The following is a 12088-nucleotide window of genomic DNA, read 5'->3' as shown; positions in this document are numbered from 1 at the left end:
TTAGGGTTGGCGATGTTTGATTCTAACCTTTAATTTCCCATGCTCACATCTCAATTGTTCAAATGTTTCTAGAGGAGTCACATGAACACCATGTATAGGAAGAGGACATGGCAAGGGAGTACTAGGTAGCGAATTTACCAATGCAGAGTAGTAGCACTTGGAATTCAACGAGGGAGTTCATATAACCAAGCTTCAAGTGTGGTTTATTATGCGCCTCTGTGTTAGTGATACCCATTCATACCTATATACATTACAAGGCAACAGAGGGGAATACCTTAGCACATGCATGATTGGGTAGATATAACAATAATTACATGAACCCTATGATGAGTAGAATTAAATATAACATTCAACGACCAAGTGGGGTGTAACAATATTAGTTATATGTGCATGTTCAAAGTTATAGTGGTATATATAATTAGGTCCAACATAAGCACGAGTGTTTAATATTATATGGTAGGTTAGGGGTAGTAGCTTGAAATAGAAATCCCTTCAAGTTCTAAGGAGTCAGGTAATATAAAAACAAACAAAGGTTATGAGTTAAACTAATGGAAGGGGGATGATTCTGAGCAGCTTAACAAGTACCTTATTTACAAGAAATTTATATAAAAGAAAAATAAATAATGAAAAGAGTATCGTTGACGTATATACAAAAATAAATAAAAATAAAAATTAAGTGTTTGTGGGTATGTGACAATAATTTAACCATAGGTTAAAGCTTTCCATGGCAGATGTGTCCACTAAAGTATACTTGGTTGTGGTATTATGAAATGGATTTCTACTCATAGATACATATTAGAGAATTTAGAAAACTTGGAGCACTGATAAGAGCATAGATGATGCTTCATTATGAGATTAGCCAACTGATGTTTTAAAATACTACTTTAATTAATGAACATTTGGATGGTAAATATTACTGTGGGAATTTGAGACCAAGGTCATCGAACTGCTTGCTAGAAGTTTCCACATTTATATTTTATTTGGCTATACCAATTTTAGTGGGAAATGTTAGTTTTATAAAAGTTGTGGATACTCTTGACATTGAAGCCAAATGCAACATGCTAGGAATATTTGTTTATATAGGAAGGGGGGTATTGTGTGACCACTCCCTTCATCCCTGGATGTGTGTTGACTCTATATTGATGATGCATGCACCTTGGGCCAAGGCCCCTACATGTAGATTGCAAGACTATAATTTGGTTCTCTCATATATTAGTATTAAATGTTATAATTTAATTAAAAAGTGCATTATTGGAATGACATGTGGACCCAAATGGTACCTTTTTTAGGTGATAACATATAACTAGTTTTTACCTTGTATATCTATCTATACTTCGATGTGTCATTGCTTTAAAAATTTAGTTGAGAGCTTTATCACACTAGAACAATTATCAATCTTCATCAACTATCTTTACAACCAACATATATCATTTTATATTCTTGAATATTATCATATATATGTTCAGGGAAATCCTTGAATTGTTGCAACTTGTAATTCCTATTAAAGTTGAGAATCTTTCAAAGTAATAAAGAAACCATAGAAGTGATGGAGAAAAGGCATTAAATTAACTAACTCATTTTTTTGTAATTCTCTCATCTACTTATTACATGTCATTCTTCATCATATCTTCTTGAGAGAGGTTACTATGGACAAGAATTACTGAGTTACGAATGAATCTACTAATATTTTTCCTCCACTTCTAACTACTGACACAAGATCATTGATACTAGGTAGTCATTCAACACTCCCACATTGCTTTATCAACTAAAAGAACACTTGCACACATTTATTCATTACAATGTGATTAAAAACTTACACAGGAGGGCTTTAGCAATTGTATATACTACCCAATGTATCATAGTAACTATTTTCAGTAGGTCTAGAATTCATTTCTGATATTGCAAATGTTTTAGGACCTTGGAAAATTCCCTAGAAACGTAACTGAATTTAAGATAAGATAAGTTTATTAATTTCCAATAAATGTCAAAAGTTCTTTGACAATTTTCAAAAACATTTGGGAATTGCTTGAGTGGTTTCCCAACTGTTTTTAAAATCTCGTAGTGGTTTCTGATGTTTTTTTGTGTTTGTCTAAAACTAAAAAATGAGAAAAAGGAAAAAAAGGACTAGACAAGCCTACATGTAAAAATGTAAGACTTGAAACTTGAAAATGAGGAAAAACCTCATGAAATAGAGGACATTTTAGGTTTTACAAAAGAGAGTAGAAAAATAGGAAAGAAAAACACTCAATCCTAGTTACTAGAGTCGATGAGGTTTGAATGGAATCAGAAATTTGATTTGATGAAGGTCTAAAAATAGGTTGAGTCAAAGTGGGCCCATATAGACCAGGTTAGACCCTTCCATTTTTGCACACTCACCTAGACCCAAGGTTGTATCTGTGTGGATCTGTGAAGTTGCCTCACTCATACTCAGAGAGTCAACTTGGTCATGGATTTAATTTGGGACAGAAATGTACTTAGAACTTCATTCGAGCTTGTTGTTTCAACATTTTATGGATATTTTTCTAGAGCATCCTTGGCAACATTTTTCTAGCACTCAAACAACATCTAACACAACCCTATTAATCCAAAAACGATCTCTCTATATATTTTCACAATATTAATGTTTAAATTCTTCATAAAATTTGCAAACTTCATAGTGGCAGTAAGGGCACGGTACTCAATTAATTTATAAGATGGAATTCACCAAGGGGTTTATCTTCAGCAGGAAAATTTGGGTATTGTCCTTGCAGAGCTAAGGGAACATTTTCTAGATCTTCTTAGCTGGATCAGATAATGTAGAAAATTTCCAGATTTTTCTCAGTTGATTTGTAGAATACTGAGGGAAAGGGATTGCTTGGAACTACCACACATCAATCAAAGAGGGTGCAAAAAAGGTGCACAAAAATTAAATTTTGGTGGTTTAATCAAATTAAATGCATTAATTTCAAATTATATAAAAAGTGATAACTTGTTGATTTTGATAACTTGTTTTCATAGAATCCATTGAGCTATATTTGGGACTTGTACTGCAAACTCACTTGGGAAAGGTCCACGAAGGAAAGCTAAGGTGATTCCATATCACTCAACTTTAAGCTTATATTTTTGTTATTTTTTAAAAGGTAAAATTCTATGGAGGCTTTATTTTGTAGCAATTAATTACAACACATATAAGAATCATACTCATAATTAGAATTAGAGATCCTTTTCTTGGAATGAGATGCTTGTGTGTATTTTTATTTTCAATTTTCCTTGCATTATGTTCTTCCTATCATTTCAATGTAATATAACATTTTCTTATATGGAAAATGATCATAATTGTCCTTTTTGAATTTGTAAACACCTGTATGTTTTACAATAACAAAATAGTATGCATCCATGTGGGGCTAAGGAATCACGCACCTTGTGTCTAAATATTTTTGAAGGGTTTTTAGAGTTGTAACATTAAATTCTAGACACAGTTAAGGCATGACAATGCACACCAAGGATCAAAAAAATGAAAGAATTTTTGATTCCTTATTCTTAGAAATTTATACTAAATAATTGGTATTTAATTTAAGCATTCGGTAATGTTATTTATATGTCTATTCTAAATGATGTTGTGCATCATAATGCATATAATGCACATGTGCACCAATGATTAAATTTGGAACAAGATTCTAAAAAGTTAAAAATGATATGCAAGAAGTTTTAAATAGTTATATTTTTTAATTTTTGATTGGACATTGTAGTTTTATTCTCAAAACAATAATGTATTTTTATTTGCTGGAGTGTGTAACATCTACTTATCTTATGTGTGATCATATTTTTTGTTTGGTTTATTGGCCATTGTTGGTAGACTTGCAATATCTACTAAATGGAGTTTGTTCCTATAATTAAGCAGGTCATTTAAGGCTAGTTGGTCTAAAAATTCTCTCCAACTAATTAACTTTCTAGATTGGTGTTTGGTTGAGATATTGTTTCAATTGATAACTAGATGACTAAAATAATAAAACTATTCTAAACCTAAGTTTCTTATATTTATATTTTTGACTTTTAAAATAGTAATACAAAACTCTCAATACATTTGCGTGTGCAATAATCTATGCTCATCCATTTTAATAAATTTCCTTTAAAAACTTTATTAGACAAATTACTTTGTAATAAACAGGAAAAAATCCATTATACTCATTGTTTTATATATATAGATATACGTATTAAGTTCTTCCTATATAAACTTCAATAATTGTGAACCATGATGTGAAAACACAAATTTTCTTTTCAAATTTATGCAAAATAATATAATAAAACACCTAATATAAAATATAGACATGAAATTTTCAATTCAAATATTAAAATAAGATTTTTTTTTTTTTTTAATTTAAATTTAGATTTAAAATTTCAATTGTGAACCATCATGTGAAACACAAATTTTCTTTTGAAATTTACACAAAATAATATAATAAAACACCTAATATATAATATAGACATGAAATTTTCAATTCAAATATTAAAATAAGATTTTTTATTTTTATTTTTATTTTTTAAATATTAAAATAAGATTTTTTTTTGGTTTTTTTTTTTTAACCAAACACGGATTCATATTTGCCTGCCAACATGTCGACTCAAAAAAAAACATAGACGCTGCATCTCAGTTCCGCTAACTCCGCCAAAATATAGCTTAGATTGTTAAAACGAAAATGTGGGTTGACAAAAAGATCAGATTAATGCATCAGACAACCGTTGAGTTAAAATGAACATGACATTAATGCATACCGTATTGTATTGTTTAGCAATCAACATCGTATATCGTGGGTGGCGGTGGCATGCACGCCATCCATCCGGCTGCATTTGAGTTCAATTACAAGCGGTGGCGGCGGGATGGATGACCATATGATGGACAGCCTGCTGGATAGCGGTCACCTTCAACATGTGCGAGTTGATATGTTCATCCTGTGTGAGTATTTAGTAACCTAGCATATCAACCCATGTCCCTTTTCGAGAAAATCGAATGCATTATCAGTGATCTGTAAACGACTGTAATTTTTCCTTCTGTCCTGCCGCAACTTCCTTCATTTCTACTCCATCTTACCTGTTCAGATCCCCTTCATTAATTTTGCCTTTCTAAGGATTTGTCACTTGCAATCATGCCGCCTGTTGCAGATATACTTTCTACTATTCCAAACCCGTTGCTTGGCCTCATCCTCTCTAAAATTCCGATCAGAGAAGCCGTCAGATGCTCGGTTCTGTCGAAGAGATGGAAATTCCTCTACACCCAAATTCCACAACTCACTCTCTCTCCCATTCTTCTTGTGCCCACTACTAGCCGATATCCAGATCCAGACTCTGTTGCAACGGTGGAGAAAATAATCTCCAACCTTCTGATGTTGCATTCCACAGATATTGAGGCTTTTCATTTGTTCACCTACTATCTGCAGTTTACTAGCGAAAGCGTATGGCAATGGGTGACGTACGCAGCCTCTAGGAATGTCCAACACCTGACTCTCTGTGATTCACCTAAAGAGTACTCTAATTTCTTTACCTATACCCCTGGAAGAGAAATCCCTCCTGCACTTTTTTCATGCACACATCTCGCGACTCTCAGGCTTTCCAACTACAATCTTAAGCATCTTCCGACCCATTTCTCTGGATTCAAACATCTCATTACTTGCTCCTTCGAAGGCATGCGGTTCACAGACGAGTCTTTATCCTGTTTTATCTCGCATAGTCCATCTCTTCAGAAACTTACCCTGCACGCCTGCATTGGCCTAAGGAAGCCTGTTATCTCCGCTCCCGACCTTACACATTTATCAGTAGATGGTATGTGGGAGGCTTTAACGGTGAACTGTCCGAAGTTTAGAACTCTGGAGATGGTGGTAACTAAGATAGGCGATCTGAGAATAAATGGAGTGATGTTTCAAGAACTTTCATATTTAGTCTCTAAAATTAAAATGCAGTGTGGCAGCAATGTTGCCGTGTTGTGGTTAACTAATTCGGGTTATGCTTCAGTAGAGAGAGTTCTTGAGATAGTGGGGAATTTCAAGACATTGAAGAAGCTCGTGATCAATGACATGTGGGAAAGCCAAAGCCAGATGGTTGTTTTCGTTGATAATCTGCTCGAAAGGCTTCCTGGACTGACGCGACTACGAGTGACGAGCATGTTTGATCTGGTAAGTCAAAAAATTATTATTTCACTTGCAGTTTTAAGCTCCTGACTCTATGCGATGGATTTTTCAATAGTGACACTTTTCTGCTTCTGCTACCATATCAGTGCTACCATATCAGTGACCTAACCGAAACGTAGTGTCTTGCGCTGTGTCTACGGACGAATCATTAATTTGATCATTTGATAATTTGCATGCAATTTGATAATGTAATTAGGTAATGTAGAAATTGGTATTTGATGATGTATTACGTAATGTAGAAATTTGTATGTAATTTCATAATTGTATTAAGTAAAATTGAAAATGCAGACAAGGATGTTTACCACTATAATTATTATTTATTATATTTATCATTATAATTATTGTTTACTAATTAAAGCTGTATAAATTAAATAATTAATAAAAAAATATAAAAAAAAACACTTAAAAATCTTAACTTAAAAAAACATATAAAAAGATTCTGAATTATGGAGATTCACTTAAGATTTTTTATTTGTAAATAAATTTTTTACAACACTATGGATATATGTTTAAAAAAAATCATTTAATATGAAACTTGTTCATATAAAAAAAATTAATTAATCAATTTACGTATAAAAATTAAAAAAAAAAGATTATTAAAAATTAATATAAATATTAACTTTTAATTTAAGATTTCTATTAAGTATATTTTAAATATTTTATAAATATAAAATCTTTAATCTTTACTTCACATTTAAAATTATCAATAATTTAAATTAATCCTAATGAAATTAAAAAAAAAAAAAAATATTATTATATTGGGATGAATTACTGAGTTGTCATTACAATATAAGTATCCATGAATTATTATATTGGGATGGATTATTGTGTTGACATTGTATAATGTATATAATATCTTACCTTAATTATGTGTATTGATGATGTGTTAGTTAGTGACGAGAAGACCAGTATTAAGTGTTAGTTAGTGACGAGAAGACCAGTATTAACTTGTACATGGTATGTTAATGCAGGGGCTAGTAAGAGATCCAATACTACCATGTGTAATTTCTCTACTAGGTAATATTCGGAAAGTGAAGGTATGTATAAACATAAACCGATTTGATAAAGGGGAAATAACTATATTGGATATATTGGATAAGTTGCTGAAGAGGGCTTCTGTTCTTGAAATACTGGAAGTGGAATTACCATGTTTATGCAAAGGACACTCGGCTGTTGGGACAGCTTCTTCCGAAGAGTGGAAAGCAAATGCCTTTTTGCAAAAGCTATTGAATTTGAAAAGTGGTTGTGGTTCCACTCGGGCAAGAATATGTCTGACCTTTGAATATTGTGTATCATGATCGACAAATGACAGAATGAAATTAGTATGTGACAGACAGAAACACTAAAAATCTCGCTGCCATCTTATAACCTCTGTTTTAAGTGCTGACAGTCCTGATGCGATCTCTAAGTAGTCTATTAAGTGTCTCTAGCTGTAAAAATATTTCTAGGTAATGTACATCTCTGTTTAGTTGTGTATATTTCTTAGCTTTGTTAGCCTATCAATCTTTGTTTCCTTATGTAACTTTGGATGCAGTATGAATGTTTGGTTTTTTCCCTCAATCTGGACCTTTTGGAAATCTTTGTCCATTACGAATCAGATGGCATGGCGTTATCAGTTATGGTTTGTGCTTTATCTTAGCCTTTAGGCTGGCAATATTGTCTTCATGGGTTGTTATTTTCTTGTGGAAGAAAATCCATTAATTTAAATCGCCTTAGCTTTGAGGTCGACTATATTGTTTTCATAGGTTGTTATTTTCTCGTGGAAGAAAAATCCTTATTACTTTAAATCACTTTAACTTTTAGATTGTTTTCACGGGTTGTGATTTGCTCTTTGAACAAAAGTCCTTATTAATTTAAAAAATCATGGTAAACTCCTCGGCAATACTTTTTACTGCAATGAAAGCGGCTATTGTCATAGAGAATTTTGCAAGCGATACTTTTTTCAAAGGCCGCCTAGGTTTTTCATAACTCTTTTCCCATCTTGTTTTTATTTATTATTATGTAGAATAGTATGATTTCAAAGGAATTATATAGTTATATGGTACAATAAATTAAAACAGGGACAATTTATTGAGTAATTTTAATTAAATTAATTTTAAATTTTATTATTTTAATTGTAAATTATATATGTATATATATATGAATGATTGGTTAATTTTAAATTTTAAAATTAAATTTAACCTAATTGTAAATAAAAATATTTAAATTAGAGATTATAATAAAAATAATTTGGAAGACTAAATTTGAATTTTTTTAATTAATCATAACTGAAAAATATTGTATTGATCAAAACTTATGTTTGAATATGATAACAATTTAGCTATACTTAGAGCATTTTGTAAACTTGCAACTTCAACTATTCAAAAATCTAGACCTCATACCAAAGTATTAACAAGTATGCATTTAATCTAAAAGTCTCTATAGAAACCTCCTGATATTAAATGGAATTTTTCTTTCATATTTACCTATATCAATGTTGGATTAATATCTAGACTTTGAAAAAAAATAAGCTCCAAAATTGGAACCTCTATATTCAAATTTAATAAAAGATGGATAAGATTAATAAAATTAATAGAAGATGTAAGAGATAGAGTACCATGAGCTCTAGCATGCTTTAATTCTTTAATTTAGCTCTTTAAATTATTGATTTTATATTTTCCTGGTTGAAATTGTAATCATTTTTCAATCAAAATTTCCATTATTGATGATAATTGTGTCACTAATTATTATATCTGAAATTCAACTGCAACAAAACATTGTAGAGATCCTTCAATTTTAAAGTATATAAGAATGATGTAATATGTCTATTATGGCTTTGGAAGTGATCATATAGAAGTGCCAAAGTCTTGCATGTAAAACTAAATGCGAAGAAAGGTTATTGTTAAGATTAAAGATAGAAAACTCAAAAAGGTTATTAACTTAATAATATATAATACTAGCATTTGCACCAGATGTTGCAAAGAAAACACTGTAAGGCAATAGAAAGGGAACTAGTAGCTTGAAGTGTCTTGTAAAATCGATGCAATCTCTACACATCGTTATAATGTTTCAAAATTATATATTTACAATGTCCAAGATCATTCAATAAACATTTATTACCACGACAAAGAACAATATAAAGACCTGGAAAATAGGCTTGTGATCGCCCTATGAGGACACAAATGATCATGTTGAAGGTTTTTTCATTGGAAACAACTTTTGAATGGTGCTAGATAATATATGCAATAAACATATGATAGATATTATATAAAAATCGATATTGGAAACAAGTTACAATTCTAATCAAAATCAATGTATCTATCTATCTATGTTTTTTTTTCTATATAAAGACTAAAGTCATGGTAAGTAGAGTTTACTATTACGCATGGATCTCTTGGTCTTGCACAAAAGTTTGTATAAAATACCATAGATGTTGTAAGCCATTGTTGAGGGAGGTGACACATGGCAAGAGGCACAAAAAATATGATGGCTTCTTCAATGTCCCAAGCATTCTTGCAGCAAGCTGCATTGTGATGATGTACATTATCCAATGATGTCCATGTGATTTGACTACAAGAAAGTTAGAAGTGACCATATTGACCATTGCGATAGCAGTAAGAATCCTCCAAACAAATATCCCACCAAAACTAATTACAAAGTCGTCCCATCATAAAGAAATATATACATAATAACATATATTAAACAAGAGGGCATGGGTCCAAGCATCACACCATACATAAATAGGAAGCAGAGTAGCAGAGTACATTCAAGCAGCCTGAAAATTTTCACCATGGATCTTGGTCCTTTGCCTTCTCTAGAAGGTACGATCTTGAAAGGTCTTATAGTAAAGAAGAAAAACAACCTAGGGTTAACTGAGAACTCTTACAGATGTAAATGACCTAGCATTTTCCTATATTTTGGTTATAGGTGAGAGGCAAGAATCCTTTCAATCTGACTTAAACTAATAGGTTGTTGAAGCTATCAAGAATAAAAAATCACAAACCTGTATCAATTACATCATCAACATGTCAATGAGTTAATTTCAACTACAGTTGTCTCATGGATTGAGAATTCATCAATGAGATAAAATTGATTTACTTCTACAATTTAAAATAGATTTCATTGTTTCTAATTTCTAAACCCAAATGTTGTAAAAATTATTGATTTCAAGACTAAACAACATCCAAGAATGGAGGGTTCAATGCATGAAAGAAAATGCTGAAAAAGATTTAGAATGCCAACGCTGAAATAGATTGCTCCTCAAACTGATTTTGTTTCATAGAACCACAAATGTCACTATGAATTAACGCAAGAACTTCAAAGTGCCTCTGCATATCATTCATCACAAAAAAAGAGTTTGTGAACGGTTTAACAAATACTTGAATACACACTAAGAAGCAAAATGTGCATGCCATATTGGCAGAATATCAAATATAACAAAAAATATTATGCATTCAACCTTTATATATTATTTTTGAAGCCAGCCACAAATGAAAACATATTTCATGTCCTCAATAATGGCGACTAAAGTAAAAAGATGTTAATGAATGTCAGCAAAAATAAACATGTGTATAACATGTTCATGTATGTACAGCGTCAAGGCCCAATGACAGACAACTAACTTATTCAATTGTACAGTACAGGGCCCTAGATTTTGATTTGATGTTGGGATCTGGCACAACTGAAGTACCATCTAATTCAGCAAATTTGAGAAGCATTGTGACATATAAAAAACTATTGAAAATAAACAAATATTAAACCATTATTTTTTAATATTAAACCATTATTTTTATCAAAATACGCAAATGCATATCCATGAGACCTATACAAAGTTAGAGGCCCCTTCAATGATTCCAATAAGGTTATATCCAACTTTATAAATAGACAAAAATGCAAGCACACATTTCATTCTTGTTTGGGTAACAACGACTAAATTACTTAACAACATGCTAAAAAGATCTAATATTTCCAAAAGATGTAGATCCTACATCTCACTTTTCCACAATCTTTTGTTAAGGCAATCATATGAGCTGAACATCAAATAGATTTTGTCCAAAATCAGAATTTATCAAATTTAGATACCCTATCTACGAATATCTTTAGACGTCCATAATTTTGATTTTTACTAATGACTTTTCTTTTCCTATTCATTACAAATAAAATCTTAACAAAAGTTGTACCTTTTGAAAGAATATCAAGAACTCGAACCTTGAAATCCAGCATCTCGCTATACTGAACTCCCAATTAGAAATGGTTGATTTTGGTAACATTTTGTGGCGTATTTGGTTGAAGAACAATACCAGCATCTAAGGCATAGTTGGGCCCATGATGAAAATCAAAGCCTAATGACTGCAGATATGGACTAAGAAAAGGCAAGCCGAAAGCTTGAGCTGCTCAATTTCCATCAATGAAAATGTCAATTACTGACTGGAGCCTCATTTTCCCTTTTTTTAGCAGATGAGCATGGAGGCGATTACTTCTTTGAAGGAGAGAACCAGGTCTAGCCAGCATGCCATAACAACCTATGGTGGTAGCAAGTACCAATCCCAACTCCCTGCCAAATTTAAGAAGCTGCTAGCAGTTCAGCTGAGAAATCTTGCCAAATATGGCAAGCTCATCAAGGTCAAGAACTCCTTCAAGATTTCGGAGGAGCTGAAGAAGCCCATGAAGCCCAAGTAGGCCAAGCCTGTAAAGGCTAAAGCCCTGGCCAAGAAGCTCGCAGTTAAGCCCAAGAAGGCTAAAACACTCACCAAAGTAGCCAAGGCTCCTAAAGTCCCTGAGCCGAAGCCTGCAACATCCCCTAAGAAGGTAGAGAAGGCAATGCAACAATGCCTGATAAGAAGGCGGTACCTACAAGAGTATTTCCCAAAAGCACAAACATTACAGATATTACTCCAACAATCTAGAGTAACAATCAATACCCCAACTGCAACAACATGGGTTGCTTT

The 12088-nt window shown here is 32.1% G+C and overlaps 1 protein-coding gene across 1 annotated transcript; it reads left to right on the top strand.

Moving 5' to 3' along the window:
- The first annotated feature begins 5123 nt into the window (after positions 1-5123).
- LOC149144705 (FBD-associated F-box protein At2g26860-like) lies at positions 5124-11819 on the top strand. The gene is made up of 2 exons (XM_089452245.1): positions 5124-6146; positions 11598-11819. The coding sequence occupies exons 1-2, from the start codon at positions 5124-5126 to the stop codon at positions 11817-11819; spliced, it is 1245 nt and encodes a 414-aa protein (XP_089308371.1).
- Positions 11820-12088: the final 269 nt, after the last annotated feature.

This window comes from Pinus tabuliformis, chromosome X, assembly GCF_031772625.1.
Source record: "Pinus tabuliformis cultivar Carrire ecotype Pingquan chromosome X, CPIR1, whole genome shotgun sequence".
Classification (NCBI taxonomy): domain Eukaryota; kingdom Viridiplantae; phylum Streptophyta; class Pinopsida; order Pinales; family Pinaceae; genus Pinus; species Pinus tabuliformis.
This window is presented reverse-complemented; position numbering and strand designations above follow the sequence as displayed.